Consider the following 22,590-nt stretch of genomic DNA (forward strand, 5'->3'; position numbering starts at 1 on the left):
TGGGGGTGGAGGATAAATATATGACAGCCTTTGATCCCAGCCCTTCAGCAAATCCAGACAGTTCTGGCAACCAGAAACTACTGAGATGAGCTTCTCTTTCAACCTTTTCTTACCTGGGATCTAGAGTGGGGAAGAACCATATAGACTGACTTAAACTCTTTGGAGGATGAGGTGGGCTTTGAATGCAAGAACCTGGGACTCATTCACAGAGATTTATGGAATATGTTCTAGGGCAGGGGTCTGCAACCTTTAAGACAAAAAGAGCCACTTGGACCCATTTCCGAAGGAGAAAAACCTGGGAGCCGCAAAACCATCACGACATTTAAAGCATGTGCGCCGCTGCCCTCCGATCTGACAGCGGGCGGGAAGGTGACGTCGGGACGGTGCGTGACTAACACACGCACCGCTCCCATGCGACATCACAGCCAGTACAGCGCCCGCCACAGTGGGGAGTGTCGGGGCACACAATGCGCCTTCTCCCCTCGCTAGTATCCGCCCCGGAGCCGCGGCAAAGGTGTAAAAGAGCCACATGCGGCTTCGGGGCCGTGGGTTGCAGACCCCTGTTCTAGGGAAATAAATGTCCATCTGGAATAAAATGCAGTATTCACAATAAAACTTCTGTTTCCATCATTCTCTTCAGATAAAATGCACAAGGAAATAGAAGATGTCATAGGTTCTGCTCACTCAATCTGCTATCAAGATAAGAAGAAACTGCCCTACACCAATGCTGTGATTCATGAGATGCAGCGCTTTAAATTTTCCAGTTTTTTGGGGTTCCCTAGGCAATGTACAAAGGATTTCAAGCTGCGTGGTTTTCTCATTCCCAAGGTATAACAGTGTGATACAGCTGCACTCCTGTAGCCCAAGAGCAAAGAGCAGCAGAAGGTTTCATATTGAGAGATGAAGCCAGCCGTACAGGAACTTCCTGTCTATTCAAAAATCTGAAGGGCAAGAGCAGGAGCTCCATCTGCAGACATGTTTCACCATCAGCAAGTGCCATTCCATGGGGCAATTGTGGCAGGGGAGGAGCATGTAGTGGCCAGAAGTCTCCGCCTGGTTGTGAGCTTTCATTTTAAAAGAGGTGGGGGAAAGTCCTCTTGTGTTCCTGCCTGTACAGAAAGTTTTTACAGTGATGAATACAAAGCCACCCACCAAAATAATAATAATAATAATAATAATAATAATAATAATAATAATAATAATAATAATAATTCAGATCAGTCTCTGCAATGATTAGTCTTGGGATAGTGTGGGACAATTAAAAAAAAAGTATTGATATGAATGCATTCCAAGTCTCTTGTTTCTTATTTGCAGGGGACTATTATTGTTCCCGATCTACGCTCTGTTCTTCTTGATCCAACACGATGGGAGACACCTGCAGAGTTCAACCCAAATCATTTTTTGGACAAGGATGGACAATTCGTGAACAGAGAAGAATATCTGCCATTTGGTGCAGGTAAATGCAGAAGACCAAGCTATGTTGTAATCTATAGATGTGCTTACTGGTCTGCTTCCAGGAAATGATATGAGGTGCAGCACATGAGGGAGTGGGCCGGAGCAGAAGGAGCATCTTTCTGGCTGGAGTGGCACTGCTGGTCAGCAGAATGGGGCAAGGCACTGGCAAGTTAAGGGGATCTCTAGGTTGGTGGCTTGGGACCAGAGCCATAGCTAGGTGATCTTGCGCCCTTGACAGAACTGTCCAGATTGCGCTCCCTTGTTGTTGTTGTTTAGTCGTTTAGTCGTGTCCGACTCTTCGTGACCCCATGGACCAGAGCACGCCTGGCACTTCTGTCTTCCACTGCCTCCCGCAGTTTGGTCAAACTCATGCTGGTAGCTTCGAGAACATTGTCCAACCATCTCATCCTCTGTCGTCCCCTTCTCCTTGTGCCCTCCATCTTTCCCAACATCAGGGTCTTTTCCAGGGAGTCTTCTCTTCTCATGAGGTGGCCAAAGTCTTGGAGCCTCAGCTTCACAATCTGTCCTTCCAGTGAGCACTCAGGGCTGATTTCCTTAAGAATGGATCGGTTTTCTCTTCTTGCAGTCCATGGGACTCTCAAGAGTCTCCTCCAGCACCAGAATTCAAAAGCATCTATTCTTCAGCGATGAGCCTTCTTTATGGTCCAGCTTTCACTTCCATACATCACTACTGGGAAAACCATAGCTTTTACTATACAGACCTTTGTTGGCAAGGTGATGTCTCTACTTTTTAAGATGCTGTCTAGGTTTGTCATTGCTTTTCTCCCAAGAAGCAGGCTTCTTTTAATTTCGTGGCTGCTGTCACCATCTGCAGTGATCAGTGCGCTCCCTAGCCACGGATAAATTAGCTCTTCTTTCTGCCTCTCCTCCACCCCACCCCACCCTGTGCCATTCAATTCCCCACACACTTCACCTTGTATTGAATTCTTTCCCAGAAAATACAATATTTAATTTATTATGTCTTAATAAAAGGTTTGAGGAAAGCAAATGGCATTTAGATGGCAGTTGACAGTTTTTTTTTAATGTAATTAAGTGGTAAAACAGTATACAGATAGGCCTAAATGAAATGTAGAAAAATATCATACTGATTTATTTCACAATGATAACTTTATATTATAATACTATATGATGTAAAACGGCATTGCTTTCACAGTATCTGTGTTATTTGGTTGATATAAATAAGAAAACTATTAACATTATTCACAAGTCACGTTATAAGTTCTTATTCAACTCTGGCTTCAAGTAGGAATCTCCTCAATGAAGTCTCATGTGATTAGAACTTTATTTTTCTAGCTTTAATCGAAGAAGACTCAGTAATAATTTCATCAAAGTCGGTTTTTGATGCTAGTTCATACTATAAGAGGTGTGACAAAAATGTTAGGCTAAAAAGCAACTCTAACAGAGAGCTTGCAAAATGCCTAAGTTAAAAATGAACTGCACAACACTATTGTAGACATACTTCCAACTCTTCAAAAGAAAAGAACTGTTGTTAACACAGATAAAACATTTACCTAGATAATTTCTGACAGTCTGTGATACTTCACATAACAAAGCAGACCAAAGTACTACTAAAGTATTCAATTCGTGTAAATCACCTGAAGTGTCTGTCAGTGTGGAATCCTGTCCTCTGGGGTGTTAGCCACCCCTCCCAGTTTGGTGTCATCTGCAAATTTTATCAGGATGCCCTTGAGACCATCATCCAAGTCGTTGATAAAGATGTTGAATAAGACCGGGCCCAAGACAGAACCCTGTGGCACCCCACTAGTCACTCTTCTCCAGGATGAAGAGGAACCATTGATGAGCACTCTTTGGGTTCGGTCAGTCAGCCAGTTACAAATCCACTGAGTCATAGCATAGTCAAGACCGCATTTTACCAGTTTCTTTACAAGAATATCATGGGGGCACCTTGTCAAATGCCTTGCTGAAATCAAGGTAGGCTACATCCACTGCGTTCCCTTCATCTACCAGGCTTGTAATTCTGTTAAAAAAGTTAGTGGACAATCTTTCTAAGTCTGGGAGAAAATAAGAAATAGAAAATAAGAAATAGAAAATAAGAAATAGAAAATAAGAAATAGAAAATAAGAAATAGAAAATAAGAAATAGAAACAGAAAATAAATAGTCAGCTTTTAATAAACATGTTTTTTCACATTGGTTTTCCCAGTTGGTGGACAATCTTTCTAAGTCTGGGAGAAAATAAGAAATACAAAATAAGTAGTAGAAACAGAAAATAAATAGTCAGATTTTAATAAACATGTTTTTTTTCATTGAGATATATACATATGGAACAACAAATTGTTTCAGTAACTTTTGTTTCCAGAATATGTGTAGATGGATGGTATAAGACAAGGGTTTAGGAAACTGAGCTCAACTATTTCCACAGATATGCTTGGGATATTGGCTTGGGGCTTGACTGGCCTGATTATTGTAAGGATATTTGTGGATTAGATTATGCCTAACTGCTCATTATTCAAGTGCTAAATAATGACTACAGATATCATTGGTTCAATAGGCACTGAGTATTCAGCAAGTTTGAAAACATCTGATCAGACCAGACCTGCTTTGCTTTTGTAGGCTCTTCAGATGCTGTTGGACTACAACACCCATCATCCCTGCCTTTGGCTGTGCTATCTGGGTCTGATGGGAGTTGGAACCCACCAACATCTGGGGGCCACCTTAGATTCTAAGGCATGAACATGACCTTTCAGAAACATATAGGACTTTTATTCTCAAAAGAGGTTTTGCTTTCAGTGAATGTTTCATATTAAATTAACTCATGCACATCAACAGAGTCTATGTTTCTCCCTCCTTCAGTGGAGCCATACTAGGACCCAGGATCACAGTCTATTCGTCCGAAAGAAACTCTGGACAGTAGTCAGCTCAGAGAAGGTCGACTGTTGACATTAATGGACCTCACTTAGTCATAGTCCTTCATTTTAATGGGTCTACTCTGAGTAAAGCTTAGTTGACTACCACCCTATTTTCAGCTCGTATTGTAAGCGTTGGACTCCCCCCTCCCTCTTTCTCTGTGCAAAGGCTATTCCACCTTGCAAAACAATATTTCTATTCACATCGCATGAGGAAAAGCATAAACAGCTAGCATTGCCGTTTGCACCGTGCAATTCCATATAAATAGATTGCAGTCGGAAACAAAACCTTTCCCTTTCTCAGAAAGGCTACTGGATTGCCGATGAGCCTCCCTGCTTGGAATGTTTCATTTCAGAGAGGAGATTACGGGGCTGATTTGTAAGTTAGCCAGTTTGCACGAGGGCACGTTTGTGCTTGTCCGCAGAATTCACACACAGAAGCATAATAACTTAACAATTGATGCTCAAGGCACTCCCTCCTCTCCCGCCTGTTCCTCCCCCTTTTTTTCTTTTTGTTCCCCATCCAAACGCTCGATCCACCCTTGGAGCGAACGCCCTGCCCTGCCTGGCTGCTACCCTAAGGTAACGATTCAGCCATGCGATTGGAGCATGCATTCTTCAGAAGTCTCGCAAAAACCAGGAAGTGAGAAAGGCAGAGGGGTGGGTGAGAAAGTGAGAAAGGTGGAGGGGAGAGAAGCACTCTTAAGCAGCCAGGGAGGCAAGCAGCGTCCTGCTACTGGTGGCAGCATTCGCAGCAGCAGCAGGATCCCCTATGCCCGAGATTCCCAATGGTCTGTTCCAGCTGAGGTGGGAAAGCGAATGTGCTGTTTGAGGGACATGTGCTGTGCTCCTTTCCCCTCCGTACCCACTGTGGTGCAGGGCTGCGGGAAAGAGAAACCTGGCAGGACAGTTTGCTCATGGTCTTAATCCCTTTCTGCATTGCTGATTTGGGCAGTTGACCAAAGTTTTCCTTTAATTTTTTAAAATCAAGTTTTATTGAAAGTTTTCTACGTGAGACACAATAAAAACCATGCTAATCTAAAAGGGAAAATCGAAAGAAAAATAGGAAAGGAAGAAAAGATTGAAAAGAAATAAAGGAAATAACAGTGTCCTCTATCAAAATTAAATCTTCACCCTTATTCTGCACACAGAAAAGTTAGCCCTCCCAGTTCTCACTGGGAGCTAGACCCTCTTACACTGGCTTCTAGCCCTGGGAGATGCTCTCTGCCCTGCCCCTCCCACAGGACCCTTCATCTTCAATCCATCCTCTTCCTGAATGTATCTTCCTTGATATGAGATAGGGAACGTCAATTTACAGAACAAAACATAAGTATAGCAAGAAGAAAGAAAGGTTAGCACTGACCAGGCAAGAAAATTGTCAGCAGCCTTGATGTTTTCCCTATCCTAACTATGTCTATTTTGCCAAAGTGTTATGCAGAATGTTTATAGCTACAAAGCAATGAACATGGGAAAGTAAATTATTGCTCACTTGCTGCCTTCTTCTTGTCTCCTCTTCAGGGGCTCGCATTTGTTTGGCAATGCAGATGGCAAAGATTGAAATATTCATCTTCCTGACCAGCCTGCTGAGGGCATTCAGTTTTCAGCTGCCAGAAGGAGTCAAAGAGCTCAATCAAAAGGCTATAATAGGGATTACAGCACATCCCCATCCTTATAAACTCTGTGCAGTTCCCCGCTGCAACACATAAGAAGATAGGAAAATATTAGGGGCTGCACCCCTGCTTCCTGCACTCGGTGACCCCTTGGCCACTCCTGACACATGAACCCCCTAGCATTTCCCCTTCCCTTCCCTTCCCATCTCATCCCATGCAGCTACTAAGGTCTCTTTTCACCTTTGCAGCACCATTTCTGAAGCCACTTCTCTCTTATCTTCTGCAGCTCTGCTTTGCATCCATTTTCCCCTTCACCCCATCTCCTCCTTTTCTTCAGGCCCTTTCATGCCCCTGCTTTCATCTTCATCCCTCTCCCAATGCCTCCGTACTCCCTCCTTTTTGACAACTTTCCTTTGCATCCCCATTCTTACTCTTGCTCCCCTTTCTCCTCCCCCTCCCCCTCCCTTTTCTCAAATCTCCCTTACACACACATTCCCACACCTCCTCCTCTCTCCCTCTTCTGCAGCCCCCTTCTAACACCCCCCATGGTATGTTATTGTATCTTGAAGATGAGTAGACTCCTCAGAGCAAGCTATCAGCTTCTCCAGTTGAAGAATGTTAAGTTTCTTTGATGGATACTGTACATGTGTGCTTGTTAATAAAATATCTCTTCTAAATCACTACATTGAACCCGGAACATGGAACGCGAACCATGCAAGGTATGCAATATTTGAAGGCTTCACATCCTTTATGACAGTTAGGGAATGGAAGGAGGAGAAGTTTGAAACAGACGTTCCCCTGACTTCCACTCGCCTTTCCTTCAATGGCAGAAGTTTGAGTAAATGGACATGGTGGAAAACTGAGATAACTGTGGCTTTAGGAATAATGGAGGGATGGAGGAACACTGAGCAATTGGTGTGTGTGTGTGTGTGTGTGTGTATAACATTTTAACAAGGAGAAACAGCAGAGATGGGTACGGAAGCAACCACCCAAAAGCTACAAAAACAGAAGAAAGAAATGGAAAGTGGAATTAAAGAGGACAAAGAGACTTTGGTGAACAATATGGATGAAGGATTGCCAGAACAGAAGGATGAAATGGTGGAGATGGAGGCAACAGATGGTGTAATGAAGAAGTCCTTCACAAAAGGTGACTAGAGGACTGAAACAGCCAAATGGCAGTGTTGTGATGTTGGAGGAGTGGAAGGAAGCCACCAATGAAGAGATGAAGAGACATCCTAAGCTGGAAGAGATAGAGTTGGAAGAGAAAGGAGTCTGCACACAACTTGGAGTGAATTTAGAGAGGAAAGCTATCAAACCTCTGGAACTTTTCTTGGAAAAAGAATGGAAGAAATGTAAATGGAAGGGCTATTTTTTTCACCTTGCCAACAAAGGTCTGTATAGTTAAAGCCATGCTTTTCCCAGTAGTGATATATGGAAGTGAGAGCTGGACCATAAAGAAGGCTGATCGCCAAAGAATTGATGCTTTTGAATAATGGTGCTGGAGGAGACTCTTGAGAGTCCCATGGACTGCAAGAAGAACAAACCTATCCATTCTTTAGGAAGTCAGCCCTGAGTGCTCACTGGAAGGACAGATCGTGAAGTTGAGGCTCCAATACTTTGGCCACCTCATGAGAAGAGAAGACTCCCTGGAAAAGACCCTGATGTTGGGAAAGATGGAGGGCACAAGGAGAAGGGGACGACAGAGGACGAGATGGTTGGACAGTGTTCTCGAAGCTACAAACATGAGCCTGACCAAACTGCGGGAGGCGGTGGAAGACAGGAGTGCCTGGTATGCTCTGGTCCATGGGGTCATGAAGAGTCGGACACGACTAAACGACTAAACAACAACAATTTTTTTCACAACCAAGATGGAAAATCACAGCAAACACAACGGGTTCAGGTTGTGTCCTTCAGAGCAGGAGAAATCAAGCTTGCTCCCTCTTCCAAGTGACAGCCCTGGAGATATTTGAAGATGGCTCTCATATCTCCTCTCAGTCTCCTCTTCTCCAGGATAAGGATGGGCAGATATTTCTATCCTGGTCTCCAACCCTTTCAGCAGAAATGCTAGAAATCGACCCTGGAATTTTAAGCATGCAAAGACTCTTTGCATCTTTCCTCATGCCCTGCTCAGAATCAGTCTATCATTTTGAAGGTATTCAGTTGGGTGGGTTGGAGGGAAGAGTGAATTTAGAGTTTCAGCTGTCATGTCAGAAACATATTGCACTCATGAATTTATATGTAAATAATGCTTGTTGTTTAACTGTTGCCAGCCTGACAAGTAAAGATTTATCTTCAACTATATGTGTAAGACATTTTTTAAAATCACAAATAGCTTAAAAAGGTTATGGGCTCAGTCATGGCCAGCAGGTGGTGATAGAGAATGGCAAGAAGATTTTGAAGTCAATCCCAGAAACCAGCAACTCAGCACAGTAAAGGATATTTTTTGCAGATTTACCCCTTGATCCATGTCTGTTGAACTTTCTGGCACGACTTAGTCTCAAAGTTTAGTTCATTAAATTTTACTCTCTTTTTTTTACAGTTCATTAAATCTTTACTCCCCCCCCCCCCCACAAGGACTTTCATTGGTGATATTTTCCAATTCAAAATTCTGAATATGTGGCTTGTTTCCACTTTACACCTGTGAATTCTCACTTACAACACCTTCACTTGATAAGCCTTTTGTTAGTAAGCCAAACATTCCCTGCTCTTGAAGACTGGGAAGTCAAAAAACTGCATGCCAAAGCACACTAAGTGGTGTCTCAGTGCTTTTCGCAAGGAGAGATGTAACTGCTGCTCTTTAATCACGGGAGTCAGTCTTTCAAGAGGTAGGTTGTTGGCCTCCTCTAGCTATTCAGTTTCTGAGTCAGTACTCCAGAACTCTGGTGGCCTGTCGTTTCCCCTTCTGTTTGCACATACACAGTTACAGTTCAAATGTCTCCCGGGGATGGGGAGTTCTGACTGCTTGCTTAGGGCATCTTATGAGCTTTTCTAAACAAGTTTCTGGGCTCAGAAACCTACCCCCCTCCCTCCACCACTTTGATGCTTCCAAAAAACCTCACACAACTGTTTTTACACTGGATTTTTATCCAGACAAATTTCTTTCTTCTGCTTGTCACCCTACAATAAAACAACAACTGCAGAGCAGAAAGAGACCCCGAGGGTTGCCCAAGCCATCCCTCTGTAATGCAGGGAATGCCAACCAAAGCATACTAGTAGTAGTATAATGGTAGTAGTATAATAATTGAAGGCAAATTCCCATTTCTTCCTCAAACAATCTCTGCTGAAAGCCTTCAATGAACAAGAGTCCACAATCTGGTTAAGTGTTCCAGCAAAAGTGAATCATTTAATGTTATTCTTTCAGCTCGTATCACTGGTGATTACTACCTGTTCAATGTCTGGGATAGAAATTTCAAGGTTGGAGGTGTTCCAAGAAAACTCCTTGGATTCTTGACCAGGGAACGGTGAAGATATGGAGCAAATTCATTTGCCCTGGGCTGAATGAAACTTGCTGCTTGCAGTTTGCAAAGCACATTTGCAAAGCAACTTCCTCCTGAACACGTTATCATGTACAGAAAGCTGGCAAGACATTGTCATGTCTCCTGTTTCACAATTTTGGGGCTGGAAAAAAATATAAAGGTGTAAAACAGTTTGCTTTTCTGAAACTCTCTGCAACAACACTGTCTCCTTCACTTGAGGTCTTCTCTGGACAACAAGCTTAATATGAGTCAACAGTGTGATGCAATTACAAAAAAGCTAATGCTGTTCTAGGCTGCATCAGCAGATATATAGTGTCCAGATTAAGGGAAGTAATAGTTTTCTCCTGGGACTAGGCTACATTTGTAAAGCTAAAGCTCTTTCTATGCATTATAACACTATGACACCAGATGGCGCAGTGGAGTCCCATTTTTTGCCAAAGGAACTTCCCTGTATGAAGTTTACAATGCATTTAAGTGGGGAAGGATATCAGTAATAAAAATGAATGTGAAGTTACTTTCCAAAATGTATAAACTGTTGCTAGAATGGTATGCTAAAGACGAATACATTAAATCAGTGACTATACAATAGACAAGATATATTGGGCATAATATACCATTCTCATCTTGGGAAAAGTTATGGAGGGAAGATTTAAAATTCACAGCATGCTGTGCATGAAAAAATTTGTGAGAATGATGTATCGTGGTATCTAACACCTACTAAATTAGCAAAAATGTATAGAACAGCTACAAATATTTGTTGGATATGTAAAGATAAAGAAGGCAGGTAGCAGGGCAGCAGTTGAAGAAGGAGCAAAAAGGGTTTTCTTGTGTGTGTGTGTTTCTTTGTGGCTGATTAGCTGTTCTCCCTGTGCAAAGGTCAGAGGGGGCAGGGTTTCTGTTGAGGAAGGTGATTAGCTGTGGGCGGAGCTTATCAGAGGTAGCAGGACAGCAGTTGAAGAAGGAGCAAAAAGGGTTTTCTTGTGCGTGTGTGTTTCTTTGTGGCTGATTAGCTGTTCTCCCTGTGCAAAGGTCAGAGGGGGCAGGGTTTCTGTTGAACAGCTCTTACTGTCAGGAAGTTCTTCCTAATGTTTAGGTGGAATCTTCTTTCTTGTAGTTTGGATCCATTGCTCCGTGTCCGCTTCTCTGGAGCTGCAGAAAACAACCTTTCTCCCTCCTCTATGTGGCATCCTTTTATATATTTGAACATGGCTATCATATCAGCCCTTAACCTCCTCTTCTCCAGGCTAAACATGCCCAGCTCCCTTAGCCGTTCCTCATAAGACATCGTTTCCAGGCCTTTGACCATTTTGGTTGCCCTCCTCTGGACACGTTCCAGTTTGTCAGTGTCCTTCTTGAATTGTGGTGCCCAGAATTGGACACAGTACTCCAGGTGAGGTCTGACCAGAGCAGAATACAGTGGCACTATTACTTCCCTTGATCTAGATGCTATACTCCTATTGATGCAGCCCAGAATTGCATTGGCTTTTTTAGCTGCCGCGTCACACTGTTGGCTCATGTCAAGTTTGTGGTCAACCAAGACTCCTAGATCCTTTTCACATGTACTGCTCTCAAGCCAGGTGTCACCCATCTTGTATTTGTGCCTCTCATTTTTTTTGCCCAAGTGCAATACTTTACATTTCTCCCTGTTAAAATTCATCTTGTTTGTTTGGGCCCAGTTCTCTAATCTGTCAAGGTCGTTTTGAAGTGTGATCCTGTCCTCTGGGGTGTTAGCCACCCCTCCCAGTTTGGTGTCATCTGCAAATTTTATCAGGATGCCCTTGAGACCATCATCCAAGTCGTTGATAAAGATGTTGAATAAGACCGGGCCCAAGACAGAACCCTGTGGCACCCCACTAGTCACTCTTCTCCAGGATGAAGAGGAACCATTGATGAGCACTCTTTGGGTTCGGTCAGTCAGCCAGTTACAAATCCACTGAGTCATAGCATAGTCAAGACCGCATTTTACCAGTTTCTTTACAAGAATATCATGGGGGCACCTTGTCAAATGCCTTGCTGAAATCAAGGTAGGCTACATCCACTGCGTTCCCTTCATCTACCAGGCTTGTAATTCTGTTAAAAAACGAGATCAGGTTAGTCTGACATGACTTATTTTTCAGAAATCCATGCTGACTATTGGTGATCACAGCATTCCTTTCTAGGTGCGCACAGACTGTTTGCTTAATGATCTGCTCCAGAATCTTCCCTGGTATTGATGTCAGACTGACTGGGCGGTAATTATTTGGGTCCTCTCTTTTCCCCTTTTTGAAAATAGGGACAACATTTGCCCTCCTCCAGTCTGCCGGGACTTCGCCTGTTCTCCAGGAATTCTCAAAGATGACTGCCAGTGGTTCTGAGATCACATCTGCCAGTTCTTTTAATACTCTTGGATGCAGTTCATCTGGCCCTGGAGACTTGAATACATCTAAACTGGCCAAGTATTCTTGTACTATCTCCTTAGTTATTCTGGGCTGTGTTTCCTTTGCTGAATCATTTGCTCCAAATTCTTCAGGTCGGGCATTGTTTTCCTTATCGGAGAAGACTGAGGCAAAGAAGGCATTGAGGATTTCAGCCCTTTCTGTGTCCCCTGTTAGCATTTCACCATCTTCTCCTCTGAGTGACCCCACTGTTTCTTTGTTCTTCCTTTTGCTACAAACATACCCATAAAAGCCTTTTTTGTTGCTTTTAACCTCTCTAGCAGGCCTGAGTTCATTCTGTGCTTTAGCTTTTCTGACTTTGTGTCTACACGTGCTTGCTATTTGTTTGAATTCCTCTTTGGTGGTTTCCCCCCTTTTCCATTTTTTGTACACATCCTTTTTTAATCTTAACTCAGTTAAAAATTCTTTAGATAGCCACCCTGGCTTCTTTAGGCACCTTCCATGTTTCCGTCTCATTGGTATTGCCTGACGTTGTGCTTTTACTATCTCCCTCTTAACAAACTCCCAGCCATCATGAACTCCCTTTCCTTTTAGTATTACTGTCCATGGGATCTCACCCAGCACTTCCCTAAGTTTTATGAAGTCGGCTTTCTTAAAGTCAAGAAATTGAGTCCTAGTATGCTTGGCTGCTCCTTTCCGCTGTATAGTAAACTTCAGAAGAGCATGATCACTCGCGCCTAATGATCCTTCCACTTCTACCCCACTAACCAGGTCATCAACATTGGTTAGGACCAGATCTAAAATGGCTGTTCCTCTTGTTGCTTCTCCCACTTTCTGGACAATGAAGTTGTCTGCAAGGCCAGTGAGGAATCTGTTTGACCTTATGCTCTTGGCTGAGTTTGACATCCAATAAATGTCCGGGTAATTGAAGTCCCCCATTACTACTATCTCCCTTCCTTTTGCATGCTTGGCCATCTGTTCCAGGAAGGCATCATCTATGTCCTCCGTTTGGCTTGGGGGTCTATAGTAAACTCCCACAATGAGGTCTCTGTTATTCTTCTCTCCATTAATTTTGACCCAAATGCTCTCACTTTGGCTCTAAATCTTGGATCTCTTCACAGGTATACACATCCCTGACATATAACGCCACTCCTCCTCCTTTCTTGTCTGGTCTGTTTCTCTGAAATAGATTGTATCCCCCCATTATTACATTCCATTCATGGGACTTATCCCACCAGGTTTCTGTGATGCCTATTATGTCATATTTAGTTTGCTGTACCAAGAGCTCAAGCTCATCTTGTTTATTTCCCATGCTTTGCGCATTAGTGTACAGACATTGAAGTCCATTAATCATTCCCCCGTGTCTCTTATTTAAGGATTTTTGCCCTCCCACCACTAGGTCTGTGTGCTGTTTGCTCCATTTGGTCTATGACATTTGGATGATCATCTTCATCAGTTGATAGACTCCTACCTTCAGGAGCACTGTCTCCCTCACGATCTGTCCTTCCAGTGAGCACTCAGGGCTGATTTCCTTAAGAATGGATCGGTTTTATATTCTTGCAGTCCATGGGACTCTCAAGAGCCTCCTCCAGCAGCATAATTCAAAAGCATCAATTCTTCGGCCATCAGCCTTCTTTATGGTCCAGCTCTCACTTCTATACATCACTACTGGGAAAACCATAGCTTTAAGTATACTGCCTTTGTTGGCAAGGTGATGTCTTTGCTTTTTAAGAGGCTGTCTAGGTTTGTCATTGCTTTTCTCCCAAGAAGCAGGAGTCTTTTAATTTCGTGACTGCTGTCACCATCTGCAGTGATCATGGAGCCCAAGAAAGTAAAATCTCTCACTGCCTCCATTTCTTCTCCTCCTATTTGCCAGGAGGTGATGGGCCCAGTGGCCATGATCTTCGTTTTTTTGATGTTGAGCTTCAGACCATATTTTGCACTCTCCTCTTTCACCCTCATTGAAAGGTTCTTTAATTCCTCCTCACTTTCTGCCATCAAGATTGTGTCATCTGCCTATTTGAGGTTGTTGATATTTCTTCTGACAATCTTAATTCCGGCTTGGCATTCATCCAGCCCAGCCTTTCGCATGATGAATTCTGCATATAAGTTAAATAAGCAGGGAGACAATATACGGTAATTGGTAATTACATTTATTGTGATGATGGGTTTCAAGAGTAACTCTCACTGGCTTGAAATCAAGAGGGGAGCAGAATTTGTAAACTAATGGGAGGCCAGAGCAGGGAAACTGAGGCGAGTAGAAAAGAGGCGCGTAGGTGTTTGTGTACAGCATATAGTAACAGCTAACTAATATTGCACCATGTACAAGTCTTTAAGTACATGTGGGAGGATTATAGAGAGCATTATCCCACTTAAGAGTAGACATGATGGAATTGCCTGACATGACTAATTTAGTTTCATTAATTCCAATGAGTGTACTGTGAGTATGATCTTACATAAATAAGCCCCAAAGATCCCAAATTTTGTTGCAGGACCTGCTGCTTCTGTCACTCCTGTGATTGAATCACAATAGGTTCAGAATCCCCCAAGTGGATCAGGATGTCTATTCCTCATCAGCAGAAGCATGTAGAAACCTTTTTGAAATTATGATTTAATCATAGACATACATTTCAGCTCAATTGCCAGGGATTAAAAGAATAATATCAGCACCAATCATTCTGTGTGACTTCAAAGAGCAAGAAGGCATGGCAGGAAGCCTGAGGAGCAAGTGCAGAATGTTAATGAGAGATAAAGTACTGGCTCCTTTCCCAGCCGGATTTTCCCGCTGGATATCTTTTTTAATTAAGTGTGGCTAGTCCTCATGCCATCATATGACACATTAGTTGGGGTGTATGAAAACCTGGCTTCAGCACATGTGGAGATTTGGTTGATTATGACATCTCTAAGAAGCACAAAGGACTGCTTCTCTCGGCAAGCTCTTCCAACATCTTTTGGGCACAGACTCAAGTAGCAAAGGCTCCTCCAGAAAACTTTTTGATTACACATTCATCATAATTTGTGCTCATAATAATTTCAAGGTGGTTACATCCAAGTCCATTTTCAATAATATTTATGCCTGCAAAGATTTTGAGGTGGTCATAGAGTTTCATTTCCATTCTATCACATCCTTTAACTTTCTACTGAAAACTACATATGCACAGACTTCTTTTTGTCGCACTTTTGCAATAGATATAGTTTCCCCAGACAGCAGTAATGCGGGAGTGTTCAGGAAGCATTACAGAAGAACTAACAAAGCAGAATATTCTTGTCAAGAATATGGCACAGAATTTGTTATGTACTGAGTTAAATAGGATCCAAACTGCGGCAGTCTGATTGGTCCTAGAACAATAGGATTCAGAATGCAGCAGTCTGATTGGTCCAAGAACAATGCAGCAGTATGATTGGTTAGCAGGAACCACCCAATCATACTCCAGATACAAGTGAATCCACAACCTGATTGGCTTACAGTAGAATTCCAGAATTAACCAATCATGTGCAGCCCATTGTGTAAATAATGTATATAAAGCAGATACTTTGAGGGGACTTTCATTCATTCCTCCTCACCACTATGAGCTGAATAAAGAGCATGAAATCACTTTGCGACTCTGAGTATATTTCAGAATTCACCCTCAATAAAAATCCTGCCTGGTGGAACCAGTAGAACTAGTAACTGGTTGACATTACACATTCTATCCTTAAAAACGGTGTGGGGAAAATTGGCTGAATTGGGTTTGTTTGCTGAAACTTTTCAGCATACTGACTAAAACAAATAAATAAATAACCAAAATAAAAACAAAGAAAGGAAAAGAGAGAGAGAGAAATGCCAAGCCCTCTCTCAAAGATACGTCTTAACTCTTGTCTCACACAGAAGGGAGTGGCTCCCAGCTCTCACCTGGGTGCTTCCCTTTCTTCCCCCAGTCTCCCACCCTGCCTCTCACACAGGGTCTTTCAGTGGCCAGATATCAACTTCATGTGTGTATTCAAAATATTCTAAATGTTCATTCCAGTATGAGTCAAGAATAGTCCTCTTCCAATCCAGGATGATGACTTTATCTCTCCGCCCCCCCCCCACAAAAAAATTCCAACCTTTCCTCCATATTTGAAAACAATAAATCCTTCATTTTTATTTAAACAGGAAACTCTCCACTGTAGTCATTTATTTAAAAAAATCCATAGTTATTTACTTGTTGTATATTCATTATTTTACACCCGTGTTTATATCTTGCAATTCCAATTCCTGTAGGGAAATTTATCAAGAGAAAAAGAAAAGAACTTCCATTTCTACCACTTCCATTCTTTTCCCAATAGGGTCACCAGAAGCTTGATAGGTTTTTCCTCTAAATTCCCACAAATTATACCCAGAATCCTTTCTGCATCATCTTGTAATTCTCTGCTTTGGAGAGACTAAGCAGCTCTTACATGCAAAGGCATGAACTTCAATAAACATGGTTTGTTCTGAGATGGCAACTTTTCACATTGATTTCTGTAAGTCATTATTTCTCACTGATTTTTCGTAGGTATTTTATTTTCAAATGGTCACACCTGGAGGCAACAAAGACAGTTTGGTGTAGTTACTATGCGGAAGCTGGGGCTGGGGAAGAAAGGCATGGAGCACCAAATAGCAGAGGAGGCCCATCAGCTTGTGGAACGTTTGCACGCTCAAAGGGTATGTGATGAGGGGTGATGGTGCTGAACTGGCGTATGAAGATATATTTGTGTACTACCTCTGTCCATTTTAGAAAAGAAAGTGATATGTTTTTCTTGGTTCCTAATGGAGATCCCAGCAATTTCTCTTGACCACCATGAACTCCCACTCTCAGTATGAACAGGAGCAGCTGAGTTAACATTAGTATAACTTTATTTTGCAGGACAGCCACTTGACCCTTCCATGCCCATCCCTAATTCAGTCTCCAATGTGATATGTCCTGTGGCTTTTGGGCACTGGTTTGCTCTTGAAGATGAACGGTTCCAGAAGCTGATGGAAGCCATGGATTTTGTCATTAAAAAATTAAGTAGCTTTTGGCATATCGTGAGTAGTTGTTTTCATTTCTCCTAAGCCAAACAGGTCCCCCTGAATACCACAAATCAGGGCCTTAATACCACAAATCAATATTTTGGAATCCATTATGATATATCAGTCCAACTTTAATTTTCTAGCTCCTTATGTATTCAGAAAATGTAAGTAATTGATCTTTAATGAGAAAACAAGGAAGAAGAAAAAACATCCTTCTTCAAGGTTTAGTTTTTTGTGATGAAAGATCAGAATTACTTGACTGGCAAACTGGAAGATTTAATAAATACAATTAAAAATTTAAAAAATGGAGAAGTGTACATTTTGAATGATGGCTGTCTTTCCCTTTGTGTATTAGGCAAATTTGCTTTTAAATGTGAACTTACTTGAATTCCCCCAACACCCACCTACCATAAAAGCCACTAACTTGTTCCAGGAGGGGTCCTCTGATTGTGCCCAGTTTTGGAATGATGCCTGGGAGCTGGGAAAATATTTTGAGCCATAGTTTTCTTTTACATTTTCAGTTACAGGTAGGTAGCCGTGCTGGTCTGCCATAGTCAAAATAAAAAAAATCCTTCCATGCACACGAAAGCTCATAACAAGAACTAACTTAGTTGGTCTTTAAGGTGCTACTGGAAGGATTTTTTTTATTTTCACATTTTCAGCTAGGGATAATTCACAGAATCCAATCATTGTGAGATTCCAGAAAAGTGATGGACACCTTTCTTCTTCTTAGTGAGAAACTAATATGCTAGCTCTGAAGAATAGTGCAGATCATGTTTTTTAAAGTGCTAATCCAAAGCACAAACGGTGTGACCAAGCTTCCTCATGGTAATGGCAGCATTTCTGCTATCTTTCCTTTAGCTTTATGAAATTCTCCCATGGCTCATGGAAATCTCCCAGGGCCCCACAAGAAGCCCTTGCCCTGCTCAGAGATCGTGCTTTCATTTGCAAAGGAGGAGATAGAGAAGCATAAGGAGAATCAGTCTCTGCATGATCCACAAGATCTCATTGATTTCTATCTGCTTCAGATGGAGAAATTAAGTATCTGCTTTGAAGCTGAATACTGCTCATCCAATGAATCATTATATTCCCTGTTATAAGTGAATACTAATCTCTTGCCTGGAAACCAGCATCTTTTTTCCTGAATCTCAGTTGAAAATGGCATTGAGTTCCCCCCCAAATATTTCTCAAAGTCAATTTAGTTGCTAAAGTGGGTTGACATCCATCCATAAGCATCTATAGAAATGGCTACGAAATGTGAGCTTAAAGGACTGGAAACTGAAGTGTGTTAAGGGGTCTTGCTTTGGAGCATTCCTTCTGTACATAAATTATTTTGGATTGATGTTCATCTGACATTCAAATGTGGACTGAAAAAACAGAAAATCCTAAACAAAATGCTCTTAAACTAGAGTATGACTTCAAATTCCTGTCTCATCCATCTTCACATACTAGAAAGGCCAAAATATATTTTCATCCTTCCCTCTTTGAACAATGCTTATTATGGTGACAAACGAATGCTTAAATATGTTTAGTGTTAAGTACCATATTTCACCATAATTGTCACATTTTTATGCCAATTATTCTTTTCAAAAAAGGGGGGGTGCGACGATTATTGGTGAAAAACCAAAGCATGACCATTAATCGAGGAAACAGTGTGTATGAAGAAACATAATTATGTTTATATTGCTTATTACTTGTTACTAACTGTTTTTGGTGTGATTAGGATGCACAGAATTTGTGTGAACAGGTACAGGAAGGATAATAGGTAGTCTGAATGGGGGCAAGGCATTCTCATGCACGCTTACTGTGACCATTATGTGGTGAATGCTTTGGGAATGATTTGAAAAAAGGAGCTTGACTATTATATTGTGGTGACCATTAGGCAGTGAAATATGTAGGACACATTTTGAATATCTGCTGCCAGAGTTTCCATTCGACCCCTCTCTTCATGCCAGTATTGAGTTATTATGCCAACCCAAAGATCCTGAAATCTAGCACCAGCAGCTACCGCTATAAATACAGGAAAGTGTGTGTGGTTTCTCATCATAACCAGCTATGAAGCAGAGGGCCGGTCCACCCACAAGGCAGGCTGTGACAGCTGCCTTGGGCACTGGAATGCCAACAGGAGGCATCTCTGGGGGTGTGCTGCCTTGCCATCTGAAGAATTAGACGAGCGACCACAGACTCCTTTCCTCATGACTATGAGAAAACATTTAAAGGGCTGTCCAGAACAAAGGTTCTCTATTTTTGTTGCACTCAACAGGAAATAGGTTACCTAGGAGCGAAGAACTAGGGGCTGAGGTCCCTTCAGTGTCCCTCTAAAATATGTGAAGGGGCCTGGCTCCGCCAAAGTTCATGGCAATTGCCATTCTATTGGTGGACGTGAGCCACATTATGTGATTGATTATGTGAGGTGGGGCTCACTTGCCCCCTTCCTCATATTTTATTCAAGTTGGCACCTCTGATGGATTGCAACTAGCAAGTGCTCTGTGGAAGTAGCAATTGTACTGCACTGTGGATCGATTCAAATGCAGGTATAAGTTTGTTGGCTTTTGCAATTGTAATGCATTTACTATCCTGGCCCTCATTGCTGGATTAATAAGAGCTTGAACTCAGAGTTCTTTCTGAAGGCTTTGATGCCTACATCAGATTGGTACCTTCCCAAGGCACAGGTTACAAGGAGTAGCAATTCCATAAGAGGGAAAGATATCCATATTAAATACCAGATGACTCTTGGGGTACTGGAAGTAGATCACAGTCTCTTGGGAGAAAAAATTAAGGAGAAAGAGACAGCAAGAGAAGGATGGAGGTATGGGCATTTCTGATTGCTCTGCTGGTGGCTGTTCTGATTCTGCACTACCTGAAACAGCTCTGGTCACGCAGGCATTATCCCCCAGGACTTCTCCAGCTTCCTCTCATTGGTTCCACATGGTTGTTTGGATTCAAGATGGATGAAAATACTCTCATTCAGGTGCTTATTGCTTAGTAATAACTCAGTCTGATGCCAACAATTCTTTTATCTATTTCCCCCAACAATTGTGATATTTCAGCTTCAACAATAGAATGGGTTAAAATGGTAAATGCCATAAGCCTCCGTTGTCAGAAACTGTAAGCAATACAAATAATAGTAATAATGTAAATAGTATTATTATTAATATTGCAAAGCACAAAACCATATAAAAGTTGAAAATATGCATTAAAACCTACAGATCAAAAATATTTATTGTATACTGTTAAACTGAGGAAGGAGGAGAGAACACCCTCAAAGGAAGAATGCTTTATGAAAATCTTGGAATATGCAGAGATGGCAAAAATTGATAAAAGATACAAATTTAGAATCTTTTAAAGAAGATTAGAAAACCTTTCCAGTCTATATAAAAAGTTATTTCCCATATGCAAAGACCACAGTGGGGTTTAAACTGTAAGAAAACAGCAGAATATATTAAGAAACATGTTAGAGAGTGTCAGGGAACTGCCATCGGAGGAACAAGTGGTGGAGGGGCTCAGGGAGGTAGACAGAGACTCAACAGCTGAAGCAGGAACCAGCAGGGGGAGGAGTGGATCTCTGAGGGAATGTGAGCAGGTGGGAGGGCTCAGAGACACTTCCAGCGAGAACAGTGGGGAGGTATCTGAAGCTCCCATAGGGAGACCCACGCCTCGCCGGAAACTGTCACGCCGTGAGTCCAGAAGGCGGGTTTCCGTTAAGGAGCTCTTATGCTGGAAACGATTCCGAAAACAACCACTGTCGGAATCTACAAGTGACTAGGGCAGACATGTTTGAGGAGCTCTGTCACACACAGAGGTTTGTGGAGTTGCACAAACTCTGAGGGACCACGATTTTACGCACAAGCAGCTAATCATCCCATCACAGCATTCCGACAGTCTCTGTACGCTGCCTGTGCAGGAGAAGGCATCATGAGCAACCCAGCCAGAACCGAAGGAGCAGGGGTTGGAGCTGGTCCAAGCTTGGAAGAAAGGTACCGAGCGTTGGAAATCCAATTGGCGCTGCAGACGGCGAGGCTTGAGGAGAGAAGGGCTCAGGATGCAGACAAGAAGGGGAGAGCCACCCAGTTCACCAGAAAGGTACCAGGATTGGTGCAGAAATTTGGGGGGGACCCCAAGGACTACCATGCCTTTAGAACAGAGATGCAATATGCCCTCAATGTGCAGTTTGATGAATTCCCTGACGAGGAATCGCGAGTGGCTTTTGTGATTGGGCATCTTGAAAAAGGGGCGAGGGACTGGGTTAGACCCTTGATGGCAACGCATAATGACGTCCTAAAGGACACCATGAAGTTCTTTCGTGCAATGGATCTCATGTTTTCCAGCGATATTGAGGAGGGAGTGGTGCGCAGACAGTTAATGGCTTGCAAGCAGGGAAGCCGATCTGTCCGTGAGTACTGGACTGAGTTCACCATGCTGGTTCACAGATTGGGGTGGGATTTATCGGCGGCACCCATTCAGATGCTATTTGAAGAAGGTCTTTCTTCGGCTGTGAAAGACGAACTGTCCCGGAGCCCCAGAGCGGTTTCTATGGATCAGCTGACCAAATCTGCGCTGACCATAGGAGCGCGCCAGGAGGCGAGAGCCTTGGAGAGGCGGGAAGGTAAGGGGGAACGTTGGAAGGAGTTCCACATTCCAGACATTCCTGAGCCAGCTTTCCCGCCGGCAGAGCCGATGGAAATCGGAACAGCGCGCGCGCGCGCAGTTTCAAAGCCCAGTGAAGGGGGTAGGAAGGAGGGAAAAGGCACCCGGAAATGCTATCTCTGCCAACAGCCAGGTCACTTTGCCAGAGTCTGCCCCCAGAGGAAGGAATGGCAAGGGATGGTGGGAGCTGTTGAGGGAGGAGTGGAAGAGATATCGGAGCAAGTAAAAGCCAACGCCTGGCTGCCACCGTCGGGGCACAGCAGCCAGGCCAAAGAGCAGTGAAAGTGCCCACGCCAGAACCTCCCAAACCTGCCCTAGTGATAGAAGTGTCACTAGGGTTGCAAAACGGATACCCTCTGAAGATTAAGGCGCTGTTGGACTCAGGCAGCTCCTGCAATTTCATGAGCAAAGAGTTTGCAGCTGAACACCAGATACAGACGATCCCTTTAAGCAACCCCCTACAGGTGACCACGATCGATGGCAGGGAGCTGTTGGGAGGGGAAGTCAGCTTGCAGACCGTCCCAATGATAATGAAGGTTGGCAAGGCACACAGAACTGATAGCGTTTAATGTGGCCACCTTGGGAGGGGCTCCCATTATTTTGGGGATGAGCTGGCTGGCGTTACATGATCCACTGGTGGGCTGGCATCAGAGAGTGGTTTCCTTTGGTTCCGCACATTGCTTAGAACACTGCAGGGAGGGAAAGGGTTCAGCAGGAGCCCAAGCTACCTTAGCAGGGACAGAAGTAACGGAGAAGGTGAAGGTACCACGACAATACGCAGATCTCAGTGATGTGTTCAGCGAAAGGGAAGCTGACCAACTACCTCCGCATAGACCCTTCGATTGTCAAATCAATTTACTGCCTGGGGCGCAGCTCCCCGCAGGCAAGTTGTATGCCATGTCAGACAGAGAAATGCAGGAGTTACGAGAGTTCATTGACAAGAACCTGAAGAGGGGTTTCATCAGAGAGTCAAGAGCGGTGGGAGGTAGTCCAGTGTTTTTTGTGGATAAGAAAAACACGGACAAGCCGAGACTTGTGTGTGACTTTCGGGCCTTAAACGCAGTGTCAGAACCATTGGCCTTTCCCATGCCTAGAATAGATGACATTTTGAACAGGGTGCGGAAGGG

At 43.1% G+C, this 22,590-nt stretch overlaps 1 protein-coding gene and 1 long non-coding RNA gene across 2 annotated transcripts in view; both read left to right on the forward strand.

The window, feature by feature from the left end:
* Positions 1–604: 604 nt before the first annotated feature.
* LOC308579620 overlaps positions 605–22,590 on the forward strand; it is a 53,077-nt gene continuing 31,091 nt past the window's right edge. The window contains exons 1-3 of the long non-coding RNA XR_014004562.1: positions 605–828; positions 1,315–1,456; positions 5,860–6,670. This is a non-coding gene — a long non-coding RNA (uncharacterized lncRNA). The remainder of the gene's footprint in view (positions 829–1,314; positions 1,457–5,859; positions 6,671–22,590) is intronic.
* Positions 19,591–22,590, forward strand: part of LOC308579619 (cytochrome P450 2J2-like) — a 33,024-nt gene continuing 30,024 nt past the window's right edge. The window contains exon 1 of the mRNA XM_081214196.1: positions 19,591–19,787. Within this exon, the coding sequence (XP_081070322.1) occupies positions 19,620–19,787 (168 nt within the window). The 5' untranslated portion in view covers positions 19,591–19,619. The remainder of the gene's footprint in view (positions 19,788–22,590) is intronic.

This window comes from Podarcis bocagei (genome assembly GCF_964188305.1).
Source record: "Podarcis bocagei genome assembly, contig: HAP1_SCAFFOLD_283, whole genome shotgun sequence".
In the NCBI taxonomy this organism is placed as follows: domain Eukaryota; kingdom Metazoa; phylum Chordata; class Lepidosauria; order Squamata; family Lacertidae; genus Podarcis; species Podarcis bocagei.